Below are 21,110 nucleotides of genomic sequence, written 5' to 3'. Positions count from 1 at the left end.
GCTGTCTCCATAACATCTGTGGCTGCTGTCTCCATAACATCTGTGGCTGCTGTCTTCATAACATCTGTGGCTGCTGTCTCCATAACATCTGTGGCTGCTGTCTCCATAACATCTGTGGCTGCTATACACTTGTCTAACATACGTTTGACAAGTGTATAGCAGGCGCAGATATATAACAGAATGAGTTAGGATTATCTTTACACTTATGTCGATTTGATCAAGCCGTGATAATATTTATTTGATCTAAAAAAAAAAATTTTACATGATTACTTTTTTTTTGACTATTGAATTAAAATTAAAATGAAAAACCTTTTTTTTGAAAAATTTGGCTTTTAAATAACTAAAGCTTGCTGACAAAAACGGAGATTTGATTTGAAATCAGACTTGAAAAATACGTTATGCATGTTTTTTTTTTTGTAGACCCGTGCAGAGCACTGGTAACAAAATGTAGCGAAAAAAGATAATTAAAAAACCCAGATAAAAACTTTTTAAATAAGCAAACAGCATTGGAAGTATTGATGGCAATCACGGGCAAATTAAAATTGACAGTTTGATAGTTATTATTGTCCTGAGTCGATTACACGATCTTACTTTACTGAGCATAGAAATTGACTTAAATGTAGATAAAAAATTTGGGCAGCTCAAGAAAAATAAACTTGCTTGCATGCATGCGACTTGATAGAATAGATAGAAAGATAAACTTGTTTGCATTACATGCAACTTGATAAAATTAAGTATTAATAGATTTTGTATACTCTTTTTTTATCCATTTTTAAAGTCGTTTTTTTTAGAAAACAAAACGTAAGCATTCTATCGTCCGAGAAGGGCGCAAGAAAAAGGGGCTCGCCATAGACGCTATTTACTATAGATACGCCTCCGGAATAAAATTCATTGAAATATTTTAAATTTCATTATATGATAGACTTTTAAAAGAGTTCCCAATAACACTAAAAATTAAAATTCTTACCACTATGTCAAGATTGCGTAACAATCATCACCAATTCAAAAAATAATAAAACGTTTAATCACAATCAACACAACAATAATAATCAGCATTTATCTTTTCTTGTAAAAATATTATTGATATATCTTTGATGGGCGGACATAAGAGTATAACTGCAAAAGTGTAACTTTTCAGGAGAGCAAAAAAACATTATTATGAACCCAATTATTTTGCTACAGAAGTCATATTTTGAGAAATGGGTTATTACTTTTATTCTGTTTGAACCGAATAGTGTAACTATACTGTTAATACCATTGATGCCGGCATACACAAGACACATTTTCTCATATAAATCGTTAAATGGTCAAAAATGCAGTTATACTGTTATGTCCGCCCATCAAAGATATATTAACCGATATATGAGGTTAACAAACTATTTTTTAAGCAAAATTAAATGTCTTCAAATTTTCGCTTGTTTAATGTCATTTTATAAACTTCAAAATGATGATTTAAACTTTCTTCGCAGTGTATTTTAAATACGCTTTGCACCCCACCATTCGTGACATTTGACTTGCGAAAAAAAACTCTGCGAATACGACTATGTAGGAGTGCCATGCTGCACCTAATCTCAACCAATATTAAGACAAAATAACTTAAAATAAAAAGACTTATAATAAAACATACTACTATAAAATAAAATCAGCGATCTTTCTTTAAACGTTGTAAACCGATGTTTTGTCAAAAATAAATTTTGGGTATTATTAATTGTATAAAAAATTTATAAAAACTTGTAAAATTTGCCTATTAAAACCAAATTTAAATTACTATAAAAAATACCGTTATATAAAAAATCCACTAAAAATACTGTGTATAATAATCCACTATATACTGTGTAATAATAATAGTTTTTACTTGTTAAAAAAGGTTTATTAGCATATACAAGGTTTACACAATAAAACAAAGATATATTTAAAATTAATATAAGATAATAGTATAATACGGTAAATCTTATTTAGTTTACATTTATTTTATTTGCATTGCTAACAGGCGATAGATTTGATACAAAAGGTATAACTGATGTTATTATGATGAGTTTTACGAAGACTGTTCATAATATTAAGTTGGATCGCATGTTGGTACAGCCGTTATTTCTAGCCACATTAATGGTGTCTAAACTCTCACTCAAAAACAATTACAGCAAAAACAATTACTTATACTCACTGCTGTAATCATAGATTGCACCTTGATGATCAATATGCCATTTCAAACAACGCATGTGTTGCATCTGTTTTCAATGTTTGTCAGCAGTTATTCAAAAACTTTGGGCGGCCTACAATAGCAGCCCAATACAGTTTCAACGCTAAAGCGAGTTCTTGACCAACGCTGGTAGGGACACATATCTATAATCTAAGAACTTTGAGGATAAAGCAACTCTACAACCTTTGGCAGACCTTACTGGAGTTGTATAAGACAGTAATCAACTACAGCTGATTAAAATGTTTTACGCTATAGAAATAAGACGTGCTACTGACCCAACATCTATTAAAAGTTCATCAGCCAGTAAGGCTAGGCCAAGTGTCTATTTCATCATCTATATATCACGCACTATAAGTCTACTGCAACAATTTTGGAAAAGTAGGCCTAAATAAAAGAGAAGATTACAACTTTTTTTGAATATTGTGACAATAATAATAAGTTTTCCTTGATTATTTGATGTGGTTTTATTAGGTATTAAAGTATAGCAAAAGTAGAATTATAATATTTATCCAGCTGGCACACAACGTTGTGTTAACGTTGTACTAACGTTAGAACGTTAATACAACGTTAACAGAACGTTGTGTGCCTGTTGGGTATATAGTTTAATAAATACATTTATTTAATTTTTTTTTTGTTTTTAGCGTGTTGTCTTATTTGGAAATAATTTTTTTTTTGTATTTTATATATTTTATGTAATGTGTTTTCTTATTTGGCAACAATATTTTTTTTGTTTTTTATGTGTTTGTTTTATTAAAAGTAATTCTGGTTTGCCTACATGTAAATCAATTTTTAGATATAAATCACATTTTATATCTCCAAAATTTTTTTAAAAAAGTAGATGAAATGTGCTACGTATTTCGGTAACTCTACGTACATGGTACAGCCAATACATTGTGTTTTCAATTAAGGCCACTTTAAAATCTAAGAGCTCAAGTTAAGTTATGAGTTTTTTAAATATTTCCCATGTTCAAATCGCAATAAAAAATAATACATCAAAAATTCGTTCAGGTGTAAGCTACAATATAGAGAGGTCAAAAGAAATAACAGCAAAAATGTTATACGTAAGTGACTGAGTCATCAATAGTAGCACAACAATTATAAACAAATCACATTTTAAGACTGAAGAATTCCTTGGAAACTGTAGAAGGTTAGTGTAGAACCGTGAAAGACAACACCTAGGGAGATGCTTATATACGAACTTTTAAAAAACGCGCTTCTAAAAATCTTACAGTGAATAGTTTCAAAAAACAATTTAATGCCTTTAAAAAAATCTCATATCAAAGTTCTTCTGTAGCACTTTTAGCCTTTTGAAGAACCCACCAAAAATTTCAACCAAATAATTTAATGTTTTAGGGTTAACTTTTCTAGGACTTGAACACAAAACGCTAACCAACTTAGCTAAAAATAAGTTGTTAAAATCATAGAATAAATAAAAAATGTACAATTATAGAATAAAATAGTTTTAAAGTACCACAAAATTAAATCTTGTATTAAAAAAATTAACCTTAAAATTTTTTAGTTTGATTCAAGATGTTCGGTAAATTAGAACTTATCATTAAATTATAAAAACTTGGTTAAAAAAATTTCTTTATAAAAATCAAAAACAATTTATCTAATATGTAATCACACGACGTAAATACACAAAAAAAGCACCTTTTTTTTTTTGCCCGGTGTTGTTGAAACAATTGTTGTTGACACTAAATGCGTTATGTTTTTTAATGATATATTTTTGCTCAATGTAGACTAATTTTATGGATAGGTGGCTAATAATTACGGACACTTTACCAGTACAAATAAGTAATTTTATTGTGTATACAATAATAAGTATACAATATAAAAGACAAAAAACAATTAGAAGCACTTTAGCAAAAATGAAGACATAAATAATAGAAGAAATAAACAAAAAGAATACATATATTGGAAATCATTTAAACATACACAAGATACTTACATTACACAAGGTTCATGAGTCAAATAAATATCATATCCAGTGCAGAGGTAACCACTACCACCAGACCCGCTTTTTAAATTCTGATATACTTTACTATTCAAAGTTAATAAATTGTTAAGTAAATGATTACTATCAATAATACAAAACCCATCATCATTCTTTCTATACTTTAAATTATAAGCGCCACCATTTTGTTGCCAAGCTATCGTATCTATAGCAACCATGACTGCATGTTTCAAAGGGTCAGATTCAGTGTGATCATGTGCAACAGCTAATATGGAATTATCAACCGGGTTAACTATAACTGCTGCAGATCTGTTCTAGATAATAATAGTAACGTTCAAAGAAATAATCATAGCGTTCAAATTTTTTCATGATTCATGTTATACGACTAAATAACAAAATAATATCAAAGACAATTACTTCCGTTGAGAATATATCCTGCACCAGATGCATAAATTCAAGGCCTTGTTTTATTTCTGCTTCATTTAAGTGTGTCCCCTCAATAATTGATTTCATTCTAAAAATAAATATAAACATTGGAAAAAAAGCTCTGTATAGGATTAGTTTAATAGTAATCTTATGAAAAAAACTTTTAAAATTTTTTTCAATAAAGCGTTTCATCGATCACAATTGACATCCAATGACAAAAAACTTTCACAACTTTGTAAAATTTGGTTACAAGTTACATTAAAATCTATTTTTATAGAAATGTTACTATAACTAAATAGAATAGAATTATAAATTACAGAGCATAAGAAAATATAAATACCAAAAAGGTGAGAATTTTTGAGAGCTGTGAATTTTTGTATATATTAAAGGTAGAAAAAAAAAAAAAAAAAAATATATTCAAGTGAGCACCAACTATAATCACCATTCTATTATATGTAAATATAATGCAATATATAAGATAAGTATAGTTGTTCAGTAAATAGAGGCACCAGACACTTTAGGTAGATTATCAGGTAGATCATTAATATCATCTTGTATTACCCATGAGATTACTGAAAATTAAGGTGAGTATTACCAATCAAAAATTAACATGCAAATAGTATGTCTTGAATAGAATGCCTCCATCTAATGCGCAATAGAACTTATCTGTTATTATAATCATATACAGGGTGTTGGCCAGGAATATATTTTTTACAGCATTTTTGCGATACTAGGAATATTTATTGTTATTATTCTACAAAATATTAAATAGAACAAGAGGATCAAAATTCATATTGATTGTTAATAAGACTCAAGAATTAAAATTTGTATTGATTTTAAAAAGTTGTTTGACTCATGAAATGAGAAGTTTTTTGATTTAAAACTTGGTCTCCTAATAATATTAAGAAGACCTATGTAAGAAAATGAATGTTGTGTCCAGACCACAAGTTGCAGAATAGTTTAAGTAAGAAACACCTTAAGCAACAAGCCAGAGTAAAGTGAATTCTTAACAATGGATTAACATATTTATTTGGGTTGATGAGAGTGTGGTCATTAGATTCAAGAAATGAATAAGAGAAAAAGTTCTATCCAAAGAGTTCTGCTTTATCCTTGGGAGAGGTAATAAGATTAGATCAATGTATAAGAGTTGGAATGTTAGACTTTTGATAATGACACCACTAAAGATTATTCTATTAAATATGTCCCTAGAACTTAACTTTTGAGACAAATTTTTAAGATTAAAAATTACTTGAGAATAATAGACCAAGTGTATAATATAATAATATAATAGTGCCAAACAATACCTATTTGCATCAATTGCAAAATGTCAAAAAGAAAATTGCAAATATGATTACAGTTATCAATGTTGAAAAGAAAATTGCAAATATGATTACAGTCAGCCTTTAGGTAGTATTATGAAGTCTGATGACAGGGTGTGACATTAGGGTGTAATGATAAGGTGTGATGATAGTGTGTAATAATAGGGTGTGATAGTAAGGTGACTCTGATGTAGAAAATGTACAAGTTATAAATTAGTAAAACGATAACATGGCCTAAGCCACTTAAAGGATAACAAAAAGAAATCTAGCAGCTAAAACACACCAAAGCATCTTTGCCGAACTTAAAACACAAGCTAATCAAGGTGAAAGGTTTAGGATCACATTAGATGGGTAGACTTCTGTAAAAAACGGTAGTTATATGAATGTAAATGCACATGCATTTGATAAATTGTGGAGTCTCAGTCATGCTAGAGGTCATGGATTAATACAAAAAGATAAATATATTGCTCTTTTAGAGGATAAACTTAAAACATTCTGTATTTTGTTAGACGATGTGGTTTCAATTATGACAAATGGAGTATCAATAATGAAGAAAGTGAAAAGTTAATTAGTGCTAATCATCAATTATGTTTAGTGCATGGCATTCAATTGGCAACAATCAAGATACTTTATGATAAAGATAATTGCTGTTCGTCAGCAAATTTAGGAGAAGAGGAAAAATCAATTTACTTAGAAAAAAAAAAATTTTTCAAATGATAAGGAAGAAGAAGATGTTAGTAGTTTAGAGTTATTATCTAAAACAAATATTGATTAGATTAAACAAATATTGACTTCTAAAACAAATATTGATTAGATTAAACAAATATTGACTTCTAAAACAAATATTGATTAGATTAAACAAATGTTGACTTCTAAAACAAATATTGATTAGATTAGGCATGCATATATTGGTCCGTTGAATTTTTTGAAAAATAGTTAAAAAAAAAAGTATTAATCCAAGAAAAGATTTGCAAAATAATTAAAATATTTCACTTATCACTGACGAAAAATGAAATACTGCGAAAAAATATTAAAAGGGAAGTGAGTAAGGAACTTTCATTAAATTTGGACACTCGAACCGTTGGAGTACCCTACTAACAATGTTGGAGCGTTTTTATAAAGTTAGAAATCCTGTACAAAAATGCCTTATTGATACAGAGTCTACAATCACGTTTGACAAAAACGATATTAGCTTATTATCAAACATAATATCTTGCATCCTTTTATGAGGAAAGAAATATAATATAAATAGAATATTTTCTTCTTTGCAAGAAGAAAATATTCTTAACGAATATTTAAAAATTATATATCATCATCTCTTGATTATTCGCCCAACAAATGTTGAAGCAGAACGTATCTTCCCTGTGGAGGGGCTTACTGCCACGAAAATAAGATTGCAATTAAGTGACAGAAGTATAGACGATTTATGCTTCTTGCAAGCTTATTTTCAAAAAGATGATACATTGAAATTAATGTCATTTTTTTTTTTAAATGAACAATTTTATTTTTATTACTTGTGCATTTTTATTATATTTGTATTTATTTTCAATATACTTTTACCACTAGTGTAATATTAAGTAGTGTAAATTAAATATATTAAAACATGCTTTCAGTTTTAAAACTTATTTTAAATCTATATTAATTATAACTGTGTATATAAAAAAAAATTTTTAAATGTACAAAATTACCAGTAACTTACTGGTTAACCAGTATTTGTTTTTTTAAAATAAAATTACCTGTAATTAAAAAGATCAGTAATTTTGCAATCACATTACAAGCAAATTAAATTTCAAAGAAAGTCAAGTTTTAGTTGACTTAGTAAAAGAGTTTTAAAAAATGAAATCTGCAGCAAAAACAAAAAAGTTAATTCAAATCTTGAAGAACTTAATAACTTTTCTTTTGAAAAGGAAATAAGCATTAGCTCAAAAAAAAAATGACCAAACTGGAATTAGACTTTTCTTCTTATTTGTTCCTCACAATTTTTTTAATTTTCAACAAAATAAAGACTTTAATTATAAAAGTTAAATGAAGACAAGATTTAAATTTATCATTGTTTAAAAAATTAATCATAAAAACCGTTTATAAAAAATTATCAAAAAAAAAAAAAAAAATTATTAATATCAAGTGTGTGTGCTCACGGTGCATAGGAACATACTCTAAGACCTTGCAACACATCCCCAGAGATTTTATTTTTGATTATCATTAGAAAACATTTCCTCATTCAAAAAATGTAAACAACAACTTTTTTTAGTGGGTGCCTGGGGAGAAAACACACATTTTAGGGCAGTGCCCAGGAATTTTGTTGTTCAAGATAGGTAGCTAATAAGCATGGGGCATACTCAAATTTTTAGTATGTTGATACTGGTAGCAAATGAGGATGACTTGCAAAAAATTAAGGTAATTGAAGCTAAACCAACCCCGCCCCGATCCCTAACTGCCCTCTTCCTAGAACTACGTCTCCTTTAATCGTAAATTTTTTTTTGTTCTATCATAAAGTAGATCAAAATTCATCGACAGATTTCAAATTTCATCAAAAAATCTCTTTTTGTTTAAGATTTATAACAATGGAAAGCCTAAAATTACCCCCTGAAATAACCTTAAATGGTCTCAACTTTTAAATGAAAAATTTTTTTTTGATGTAATTTGAAATCTGTCGATGAACTTTGATCTAGTTTAATATAAAACAAGCAAAAAGTTGAAAAGTGTTTTTTGGAACCATAGCCTGGGGAGGGCTATAAGGGGTCGAGAAGGGTTTGCTACAATTATTTATTACAGTAAAAAAAAAAACTCTGATTTTTATGGTTACATTATGATTGATATTTTACATTTCAAAGTCATACTAAACGTTTGTTCATAGGAGATTTAACACTTTACTTTTTACAAACTACATTCCTGCAAATAGAAAGCTATTTTAAAAGTGCTTGTAGTTGTAAGCAACAACCACGTTTTTCAGCCCCTCTATATAGTTTGGGCTGTGCTCTCCAACTTTTCTCATTCGCCAAAACTGATTGAAATCCTGATGAATGGATTCCAGAGCTTGTTCAGTCCAGTAACCTAAGCCTATAGAACAGTAGAAGTACAAAAGAAATGCAAGTTTATTTAATAAATATTCGTCGTAAATTATGCAAATTTTACGATTCAACTGTTGAAATAGAGTATTTAATTACTAAGATTATAAATTATTTTTAATCAAATTTAAAAGTTATTTATCATACCAAAGACTCCACCTTTCATGTTGATAAATTCAATAACATGTTGCTCAATTATGTGTACCTTCAAAGGAATTGTAGCCCTTAGATTTCTATAGCTCGTAGAGAACTCCTCTAGATCTTTAACATACGTGGAGCTTAATGATTTTCCAAAACAACCATGGACTATTTTTTCAAAATCTCTAAGTACCTTAATATATTTGGCAGCGGAAAATCCAAGACTAAACTCTTGAAAAAACAGTTCAAAGCTGTCTATGTTTTTAAGCAATTTATGACAAGCATTGCCTTCCAAACGATGCTGCCCTTGGTAGGACACTCTGCAGATGTTTATTTTAGACAGATATTGATTAACAAACTGTAACCCACACTCCTTGTTTTCAATCTTTTAAAAGAGATTGAGAAAAATAAATTTTTTTCAATCTCTTTTAAAATTTTGTCTACAACACCTAGCAGTATATGTAGTCCAGGAATATTTACAAGTTCTAGTATTTTTTTGTTTTTGTTGCCTGTTAATAAAGGGGAGTTAACAACATTAGTGTATTTTTTAGCTTTTTTTAAATTTGCACCATCAGCCATCCATTGGTCGTACAATGTACACAAAGACTCTAGAGTATAATGATCAGCTTTTTGAAAGTCAGGAGATGACGTCATGCAATACGAACAAGGGTGTTTTGATGTTGCAGTTTGTTTTCCAACCATTTGAAGCAAAATCTTTAGATCTTCAGATACTGTGTAATCTAAGGATGAAATGTTTAGCTTATCCAATAATAACCGCAAGTTATGGTATTTTTCGTTCAATGAAGGCAAAATGGCCAATATAATAGTTTTGTGGACGCTTGAATCTTTAAAATCTTTGCACGCATATCCGTCATTCTTGCTCAGTTTCTCTGGAATTTTATTATTTTTTAACTCTGGTTTTAGGGTTATTGACAGCGTAACTTTTAGGAATCCCTGCCCTCCATCTACACCTAATTTGATATCAACATCATTTGTTTCTTGACTTCTGTGATGAAGTACCATTGCTACGAGTTCTTCAATGTCATTGCAATACACAATAGGAGTATCTTTTTCTACCAACTATACATTCATAAAAAATCAAAATGAATAATACAAATTGCAATCTAGCTATAAAATAATTTTTTTGGAAATAGTTTACTTACCTCTTCGCTTTCTTTTAATTTTAATAGCAATGGGAGTTTATCACAATTGAATAAATTTCCAATTATTTCGTTGTTCTCAATCAGTTTAATATTGAAACCGGATTCCACACTTTTCGTCCTGCCTCACTTCTCAGAAATCGTGCAACTTCAATCATGTTGCGATTACTTATAAATCATAATAAAGTTATTACAAAAAATAGCTTTAAACTCATAACAAATTTATTTTTAAAAGTATTTTTAAGCAACAAAAACTTTCCTGGATTGTAGTTTTAATTGAAGTTTGTTCAATTTATCTAAAGAAAAGAAAGGTTTCTTAACCTCAGTCTTTCCGAAAGAGACAGTGAGTTGCTTCGGACCAAAGGTTTTCAAAACTAAGGTGTTCTCTGAGTCATTTGTGCTGAAATCTTTGATAGAGCTGGACAGAACTTTTCCTTGCGTTGTTGGGGATGTTGATTTTACAATGGCAGTCAAATTCTTTTGTCTTTCTAATTTCGTACAGGGATGTGGAATTCCCTGTCCCACTTGGGCATAACAATGTTGACAAACTAGTCTTTCTGCAGGTTTATTTGAAACATCTTCAGCGCCTTGATAAACAAGCTTTCCCGAAACACAATCAACCATTGGGGCCAATATTTTTTCCATTTTTGATTTGCGCCCATTTTCACAAATAAAACATTCACATTTTTTCCCTCTAATAACTCTGGTATTCAGGTCTAAATTTTATAGCACTTGTATGACAACTATAATAACTAAAATAGCGAAACTAAATTTTAAATGAAGTAAATTAAACATCAATATAGTTATAATCACCTTCATAACACGGCCGCATAATGAAGTAAGGATCAGTCCTTGCAAGCTTTTTTCTACATTTTGAGCAAAGCATGGTAGGAAGGTCAGGATTATCCGCTAAATAATCTTTCCAGAATATAGTTTTGATAAGGTTTGAGTAGTCATTTTTCTTTTTATTTAGATTTAAATAAGTTGTTTCAAATAAAAACTTCTGATATGGATTGATAATATTGGCATGATATATCGGTTATATCAATCAAATGTCAATATAATGCTTATAAACACGTGTCAATATAATGGCGAAAAACATGCTTTCAGTTCGTATATCAACGCGTGCAAAGAGTTATTATGCAACTGTTAACAATTAGCAACAGCTAACTTTTACTAATTGTTAATAATTAAAGGTTGCTTTGCTTTGTTTTTATTTCAATAAAAATGTAAATAGAAAGTAATAAAAATTACTTATCCGTCTGTAAATTTTAATGTTAAACAAAAATTTTTAAAAACTTTAAAAAATAAAATTGATAAATCTATCACATATATTTCTGAAAATCTAAATATGGGGCATGGGCATGATTTTGTGGTGTTCGAGAAGATTCCCCAAATCCCCCCTAGGGTATGGTTCCAAAAACCACTTTTCAATTTTTTGCTTGTTTTATATTAAACTAGATCAAAGTTCATCGACAGATTTCAAATTACATCAAAAAAAAATTTTTCGTTTAAAAGTTGAGACCATTTAAGGTTATTTCAGGGGGTAATTTTAGGCTTTCCATTGTTATAAATCTTAAACAAAAAGAGATTTTTTGATGAAATTTGAAATCTGTCGATGAATTTTGATCTACTTTATGATAGAACAAAAAAAAATTTACGATTAAAGGAGACGTAGTTCTAGGAAGAGGGCAGTTAGGGATCGGGGCGGGGTTGGTTTAGCTTCAATTACCTTAATTTTTTGCAAGTCATCCTCATTTGCTACCAGTATCAACATACTAAAAATTTGAGTATGCCCCATGCTTATTAGCTACCTATCTTGAACAACAAAATTCCTGGGCACTGCCCTAAAATGTGTGTTTTCTCCCCAGGCACCCACTAAAAAAAGTTGTTGTTTACATTTTTTGAATGAGGAAATGTTTTCTAATGATAATCAAAAATAAAATCTCTGGGGATGTGTTGCAAGGTCTTAGAGTATGTTCCTATGCACCGTGTGCTAAAGTTATAACTAAAAAAAGAAATTTTAAACAGTATTTGTCAAAAATTATGAACAGTCAGTTCAACATGTTTAAAGCTTATAGTTTAAAAACTATTGTAGTATGTATACTAATTAATAATATTACAAATCATCAATTGATGGTTTAAGAAGAATAATCTTTATTCTCTAAACATAAGGATAGGAAAGGTTGGCGTAATGCAAATGGCGCAGGTCGGTCTAACGCAAATGGGGCAAATTGTTTATATAACAAAAACCTATCCTAAACAATAATTTTTATTGGGGTTGGGGGAAGGTATACAACCTAACAAAAAACAAAGAAAAAAAGAGCACCAACATCCCCTAGTCTACCCTAAACAATCATTAGAAGTGATTTTTTTACTTTATTTATGTGCATTTCCCAAATCTTGCAAATTTTTGAAGTTAATTATTCTTAACATAATTAAACATAGTTGAAAATAATTTCCCTTTAGAGTCTTATCAGAGCATTTTTTAAACTTTATAATAGATAAAAAGATTCTTCACAAAGAGAGAGACTTTAACTAAAAAAAAAATTTACTGTTGAAGTAGTTTTAAAAGAAATCTTTAGTGGGATTTTTTTATCTATTTTAAATCTCAAAGTACAAATGTATCTTGTAAGGGGTTATCCATAAAGTACATAAGCTTTTATTTTGACCCTCCTCCCTTTTTTTTAATTCAGTGTCTTCTTACTTTTATAAATAATCACCAGCCCCCATCTCATATACGCCATTTGCAGACCCCTCTCCCCCGTCCTAGCATAGGTAATTTATGGACAAACCCTAAACAAACTCAATATAAAGCTTATAATGTATTACTTCTAAAATAAAAGGTTGTTAAAGACTATAATGTCTTTTTTATAATTTTTTATTTTTAAAATACAAAGAAATACTATGTTTATAGTTACTTTATACTTTGAACTTTTCAATAAAATTTTTTTACAGAATAACATGCATGTATAAAGGCTTAAGTTATAATATGCTGTTTGTTTTGTGTAGATTTTTCAGATATTACAAAAAATGCATTTCTATGTAATGTATTTTTTTTTAAAATTTTTCAAATTTTTAATAAAGTTTGTTTTGAAAAAGATACTTGTTTTCTAATATAAAGAAAGATGAAGCTCATTTTCTAATAAATCATGTAAATACTAATTCTAGTACTTTCTAATTTAAATATCTATATAAACTTTTTTTTCAACTGAAAATTATTGTAAATTATTTTTTTACTAATATACTTATTTTCATTAAAATGATTTAATTTATCCAAGAAAAATAATACCTGGTTTAAATTGACTAAATTTTTTTCCTTCTTAATCAACTCCTAAACATACTAAAATGATTTTTGGTAGTTTGGTTCATAATAATATATGCTAAAAACCATATTATTATATATTATTATTTGAAATTATAATGTGCTCTAATATTGTCTAGTTTGTATGAAATTCTAATAACAAAGTTGATTGAATCAATGTTTTGATCAAAACACCAATGAATTAACATTTTGTTGGTCACCTGTATGCATACATGTACGCACTCACAGTGTCACAGAAACAAATAACTTTTTCAAACATGATTAACATGTAAAATCAGAAACATATTCAGAATGAATACCAAGAGAAATACTAAAAAATTTAATAAGTAATAAATTATATATAATTTGTTTAAAATAGTTGAAGGTTATTGTTGAAAATTGAAAAAAGAAAAACTAATTAATCAAAGATTAAGAAATTAACTACATTATTATCTTACATTTTACTTTCATGAAACTGTACAGGCCAATACTTGGATGCTTCAAGAAACTGTTGTCGAGTAAGAGGAGGAGAATCAGATACAAAGCAGTGAATGAAGTTTTCTATATATTGTTGTAGTCGCTCATCTTTAAATAAGCAACTTACATTTCCAATTAAAGATACTTTTCCAATAATAACTAACAATTCTAAAGGCAATAGCATTGCAAACATTAAAAATCTTATTTTATTTAAATAAATTATTTTTTTAACTCTGTTTTTTAAAAATGTAATACAGAAACTCCATCCTCAAAATAATTTAGACCATCAAAAGAACAAAGAAGCCTTGTTTTTGATTTTCTCTAAAAGTAAGGAAAAAATGAACAGTTAAATATAGATAATTTCTTAATTAAGCTGCATTTTGGATTATACCATAAATAAAAGCTAAGCACGAGGGTTTTTACTGTTTGATAAATCTGTCCGTTCTGTTAACGCCTATTACGTTGAAAAATTTTAATGGGAGGAAATAACAGAAAATTTCTGTTAAAATTTTTCTGTTGATTCCATTATGTTAAAAAACTGATCCTGTCAAAACCTGATGCCAGACACTTATATTACATGTTATATTAAATTAATTTTTACCGATCTTGACAGAATTAAAAAAAAAAAATGAGATGTTTTTAACTGATAACATTCCTACTATTCAAAATGTTATATCAGCATTTTATAACATTACCATGCACCTTACAAATTGAAAAAAATTATGATGTTACTTTATTACCAAGCATAAAGGCTTTTACTGAATCTTTGCTTACTGAAAATAAAAATAAAGTGCCAAAATGCGATTCAGAGAAATTTAACAACAGAACTGCATAATTTCTACACCCGAATTATAGAGGAGCTGTCTTAGAAAATTTTTAAGTAATTTTATTTATAAATTTTTATAAAAAAAACATCAAAAATATTACAATATTATGCTGTTTTTTAGTGTTTTAAATAAAAAAAAAAACAAATAGTAGCCATCTACAACTCCAACCCTGAAAAAGCTATTTCAGTAGCAAGCACAGAAGATTTTTATTTCATGGAGAAAATTGATTTTTGTGTGACTAAAAAGTTGCATGTCAAAGATATTGCAATGGGTGATATGTCTTTAATTGAAGAAATGTCCTCTTTTTTTTTCAATGCTGAAACCAGAAGCAACACAAATGCTTTAACTTGGTGTCACCAGAAGCAACAAAAAATGGCCGTTAAAATAAATTAACGGCCATTAACAGAAAACCACTGTTAATAAATTTTAACAGAACAGATTTTAATGGGATTTCTGGTTATTTTTTTAACGCAACAGAAACTATCGGTTTTTAACGGACCGTCAAATGCACATGCTTAATGATAACTGATAACTTACTGGGTTTTATAACAAGTTAAAAAAAAAAGTATACATAGGTCAAATCATTATATTTCAAACAATTTGAAGAAAACTTTGTGGGTCATTATCTCTGATTTTCCTGATTTTTACATATTGTTATCTGCATTATCTATATAGGTTACATTTGAAATTTCAGACTTCCAAGTACAACGATTCCGAAATTATAGCCTTAGAAACATGATACAGTGGCCCCCTCGATTTACAAATGGTCAAAACAGACTACTTTAGACATGTTTAATTTTTTGTCACTTTTAAGTGTCTCATTTTTTAAAAACTATTTTCTGGATAGTTCTCTCTTTGAAAAAATGTTTTTTATTAACTTGTGTTAAATTAGAAAAAAATTATGACCTCCTTAACTTTGGAAAAAATCCTAAAATTGCTAAAGTATGCCAGAATGAAATTAACTGTAGCATTATTCTATTCATCCACAAGTCTTTACAGATAAGTTTTCTGATTAGCTACTACTGTCTGCAATAAATGGGAAAAATATAGGCAGCTTGTTGCAGTTCAGAACTCAAATATATCTAAAAGCAAAATGTCGACTCGCCTAAAAAGTCCAATTTTCAGCCATTTTAAAATGCTTGTAAATTTTGCTAACACTTTGTTTTGATCTATGATTAACAGTATATAAGACCATAAGACCCAACTATTTTATAACGCAAACATTGTAAACTTGTCAAATCCACACCAAAAATGCCAGCATTTTTAAATAACCCTAATTTTCAATTATCAACGGTTGAATGTTACTAAAAACCAGTGCCCCTCTAATCTGCCAACTGGCCTGTGTGAAGGGTGCAACTAATTATAAATCATTTCTTGATTAAAAAAAAACGATATGGTTGGTTGTTCTCTCTTTGATCTGGTTTTTATAAAAGATAGGGGCACAGATAAAGGTGGTAACTTTTTAGAGACCTTCATTATGGTTCAAATAAAAGTCTCTAAATTAATTTAGATATTTAGATACTTAATATCTAAATATCTAAATTAATTTCAAAATAAAACCATTATTTCTTTAAATTCTATTTTGTTATAGGTAATCGGTGGTCTGTATGTGGTCTGGACCATCCCCTCCTTACTCCCTAAGGTGAGGGTGAGGGGTGGCACCAATCAAAAGGGGAAGGGGGGGGGGTAAGCAACTTACAAAGATACAAGCATTCATTTTCTAACATGAAACATACATGATTCATTTTCTAATGAATATACAGTTAAGGCCATTAGATCTTTATTGCATTTTTTCATGCTTTTACCATAAGATTCAAATTTTGATAGTGACTTTCAAAAATGTGTGCCAGATTTTCCAGCAAATATACAAGTTATGGTCTTAAAAGGGAATTAACAAAAGTTAATTAAATTACTAAAAATTAGTTGCCCCACCCCATCCTTTTTCATTGGTGCCACCCCAAAACATTTTCTCATTAGTTTGTTTTGACCATTTGTGAATTGAGGGGGGTCACTGGTCATGTTTTTAAGGCTATAATTTCTGAACTGTTGTACTTGGAAGTCTGAAATTTCAAATGTAACCTATATAAATAATGCACTTAACAATATTTAAAAATCAGGAAAATCAGAGATGAGGACCCACAGGCCATTGGTTGAAATATAATGATTTGACCCATATGCTATAAACAAAAACTAGTTACAAATTAAAAAAACTCATCAACAATACATTATCTGATAATTCTATTTCATACTAGTGTTGCTTTTGCAATAATGACAATAAGATGGGATGACTTTGATCTAACTTTAAAATGCTTTTAACTTTAAAATGTTTTTTAAAATGAGTTGTAACTTTAAAATGTGTTTTAACTTGTTCTAAATGTTAAAAAGACGTTTCTTAAGTCGTGTCTTGAAAAAATTGTTTAACTCAAAAAAATAAGGTTTAAAACATAAGTCAATGTTTCATGTATGTAGTTGACCTCTGCCAGATAATTAAATTTGACACTGACTGGTCTAAAACCATTACCTTGCTAAAACACAAATAGATAAAGTTTTACATTTTAATTTTTACATCTGTTATAAAGAAATGTTAAAAAATATACTGTCAACCAGGGTTAGTGTACTCTAACAGGGGTTACTTTGCATCAATTCTGAAAAGTTTTTGTAGTTACCCGGCTCTAATAGAAATTCTGATTTTTAACATATTTAGTTATTTCTTGTTAGTTAGACCATTATCTTCAATTTTCAGAATAAATTTTAAATGCTGCTGCCATTTTCAGTGTTTTTTTTTTTTAATATTTCTGTAAGCCATTTTTTTCAGAGTTTATCGTCTTTTAAAAGTACAACTATAATTAACTTAATTTAAGATAAGTTTAGTTTTTTATGCCAAAGAACCTTTCTGTAGTTTATTATTTATAAACATGTTGTTGAAAATAGTTTGGATGTCAAGTTTTGACAAAAAGAGTGCTACATTGCACCAGCTAAGTGAAAGGGTGCTACTTTTCACCAGCTAATTAAAAGGGTGTAACTTTTCACCAGCTAAGTGAATGATAAAAAGTAACCTCAGACTATTATTCTTTTACATTTAATGGTTTAAAATATTGCTAACAGATGCAAATTATTTTTAAGCATTTTGGGAAAAAAAAATAGGAGCTTGTTGTTACAAAATTTATTTAACTGAAATACTGAAGCTATGTTTGGATTTAATAAAAAAAAGAGAAAACTCAGTCAACATGTAGCTGCAATTCATTGCAATGCATTGCGTGTAGCTGCAATTTATTCTGATGAAATCAATAATTAATAAGCTAAAGCAAACATTTTATGAGATCAAGTAAGTAAATGATGAAGAATGAACATGAGAAGAAGTAAGTAGCCTATATTTTGAAGAATTGAAAAAGAGTTTTTTGTTTCATATATTGAATCCATGGTTTTGTTTTTCCATTCAGAGACTCAGAGAGATTTACAAATTAAAAAAAATTAAAAACAAATTAATAGAAAAACAAATTTAAAAAATTAATAGAAAAGTTAAACAGTTTTCAAATAATGTTCCTGGCAATGATTGGGTAAAATCTTTTTTAACACAGTACCTTAGTGTAAAGTAATAGCTGCAGTAAATGATGAAATATTACGAGCTGTATTAAAATATTATATTCAAAGATTGAAGAAGAATATGAAAATGTACCTTCAGAAAACATATGGAGTCTAGACAAAACCAACTTAACTGATGGTCCTGAAAAAGGTAAAGTGATACTTTACCAAGGTATAAAATATCCAGAAAATATTTGTAATTTTTTATGCATTCCCTTAATGATGCCTGGTAGTAAAGCTGGTGAATTGCTGCCACTTTTTGAATTGTATAAAGCCACCTTCTTATTTTGTGATTTGGTGAAACCAATTAACAAACAGATTGATGCATTTTAAATGCAATAAATTGTAAAAAACAAATATTTTCCTGGAATCATTGATTGTTATGACAAGAATGGGCAAGAGAAAGTGTCATTGTAAAATCTTAGAATACTTTGAAATGGCTTCTGGAAAAAAATGAACTTTTTTACACATAGGATAAAATAATTGGAGGAATAAGCCCTCTTAAAATTTTGAGCAAAAGAGTGCCAGAATTGCTTAATGGTGCGGAATACAATTACACATAGAACATTGAAGTTTGTTTATTTATAACATGGAAGATCATTATTTTTAAAATGGAACATTAACATATAACATTAAAGTTTTTTTTGTTTATAAAATATAAGTTTAATTTTTTGTTTTGTTTTGTTTTTAATGTTTGTTTATTTCAAAGAACTTTTATTTAATTGAAGTAGTGTTTTGTTAAAATTTCTAAAACTAAACTTTATACTTAAATCAACTTTCTGAGCTATTTTTTTTTAGTATTAAAACCATATTTTAAGTTACACAAAATATTGTAATTATTTAAAGTAGTGTTTCATTAAATTTCTGAAATAAACTTTGTACTAGAATTAACTTTTAAGGCAAGATTTTTTTTGTTTTTAACTTTAAAAACACATTTTTATAATATCAGCCAGGATGAGTGAGACACCATGTCTAGCCTTTACTCAATAAAAAACATTTTATTGAGACACCATGTCTAGCCTTTACTTAATCAGCAGCACCAAGTCAAGAAGTATTTTAATTCAGTATTAACTTCTTCTAATCTTTGCCTAAAATCAAAATTCATGAGGTAGGTTGTACTAGATTATATGTTTTTAATAGCAGGTTGATTATAATGATTCTAATCCTGATCTAACTTGAACTGAAATTAATGAATATTACTTAGAAATATTCTAGTAATACTTGATTTAAATAAACTACTAGAACATGTTATTGGAACTTATTACCGAAACAAATTACTAAAACACATCCACTGAAACAAACTACTACAAAAAAATACTAAAATAAATTACTAGAACCAAAATAAATTTCTTTAGTATATGTTATACTGCGGAACCAGCTCTGCAAAAAATGTCAATAATAACCTCATACTGCAATAAAAATAGAAAATTTTTATTAATTATTCCATCCTTTGATGTCAAATATCACTTAAGAAGCACTGAAAATATTTAGAAATAAAAAAATATTCTTCCTACTACAAAATTTTGTTCATAAATATCATTAGTTATAGTAAAAATCGGAACTAAATTAAAATGGCAGCTTTTCTTTCATACTATATATTTTATGGGTAGTTATTAAATAAAAATATTTATTTCAAAGCTTTTATCTAATATCGAATCGAATCATTCGATGTAAATAGTTTTGTGATGTTTATTCATAATGATTGTATGTGACATTAAAAAAATTTTCATACATACAGGATTTATCAAAAAAACAAGTTTAAGAAGATTTTGAATGATTTAAATATAATTGAAATTATATTTAAATCATTCAAAATCTTATTTATATAACTTCTAACAATTAATTATAATAATTGCATTAATTACATAATCGTATAATTATTGCATCCTTAAACATATTTCATTTTTGATTTAGTTAATATAACTATAAAATAACATAAATATCCTTTTACTTTATAAAGATAACAGTAAAAACATTATATATATATATATATATATATATATATATATATATATATATATATATATATATATATATATATATATATATATATATATATATATATATATATATATGTATATATGTATATGTGTATATATATATATATATATTTATATATATATATACAGTATTGGACAAAACATTTGCAACCAACATCGAACAATGCTAAAAAGTGTTCCTAATTTTACATGTCTTAAAAACGAAACGAACTATACTACCACAGCAAACAGTTCAGGAGTCTGGAGTCATAGCATGCCATGACATGAGCAATCAACTGACAGGTGACAGCACACAGGCAGAATTTTGTTGACAAGTGCCATTTTGCAGCGGGCAAAACAAGTGCAACTTTTTTGGTTTGTTTCATTTTCTTAAGTCTGGTCCGTGTCACGGAAGTTTTTTAATAATTAAAGGAAGTATCCAGAAGTTTCCAGAAGCATGCAGAAGCTTCCAGAAGTTTCCAGAAGAAGCATCTGGAAGCATCTAGTAGCATCCAGAAATATCCAGAAGCATCCAGGCGCATCCAGAAGCTTCCAGAAGCATCGAAAAGAAGCATCTAGAATCTTCCAGAACAGGTTCACACAGGTTCATTTTACTACATAAAAGACATGTAAATGGACATGTAAATCAGTCAGTATTATCAAGACAGTTTAT

General features: G+C 28.3%; 1 protein-coding gene across 6 annotated transcripts in view; it reads right to left on the bottom strand.

The window, feature by feature from the left end:
• Positions 1 to 1,073: 1,073 nt before the first annotated feature.
• Positions 1,074 to 21,110, bottom strand: part of LOC136084777 (probable inactive tRNA-specific adenosine deaminase-like protein 3) — a 34,915-nt gene continuing 14,878 nt past the window's right edge. For 2 of the 6 annotated variants that reach the window (XM_065805664.1, XM_065805665.1), the window contains exons 4-7: positions 14,031 to 14,217; positions 4,575 to 4,671; positions 4,152 to 4,471; positions 1,074 to 1,565 (exon numbers count right to left, since the gene is read on the bottom strand). In XM_065805664.1, coding sequence (XP_065661736.1) covers positions 1,394 to 1,565; positions 4,152 to 4,471; positions 4,575 to 4,671; positions 14,031 to 14,217 — 776 coding nt within the window. In that variant the 3' untranslated portion in view covers positions 1,074 to 1,393. Of the gene's footprint in view, positions 1,566 to 1,760; positions 2,585 to 3,134; positions 3,599 to 4,151; positions 4,472 to 4,574; positions 4,672 to 14,030; positions 14,218 to 21,110 lie in introns of those variants that run through there. The other 4 variants (XR_010640844.1, XM_065805667.1, XM_065805666.1 and 1 more) reach the window with 3 other exon arrangements.

This window comes from Hydra vulgaris, chromosome 09, assembly GCF_038396675.1.
Source record: "Hydra vulgaris chromosome 09, alternate assembly HydraT2T_AEP".
In the NCBI taxonomy this organism is placed as follows: Eukaryota; Metazoa; Cnidaria; class Hydrozoa; order Anthoathecata; family Hydridae; genus Hydra; species Hydra vulgaris.
This window is presented reverse-complemented; position numbering and strand designations above follow the sequence as displayed.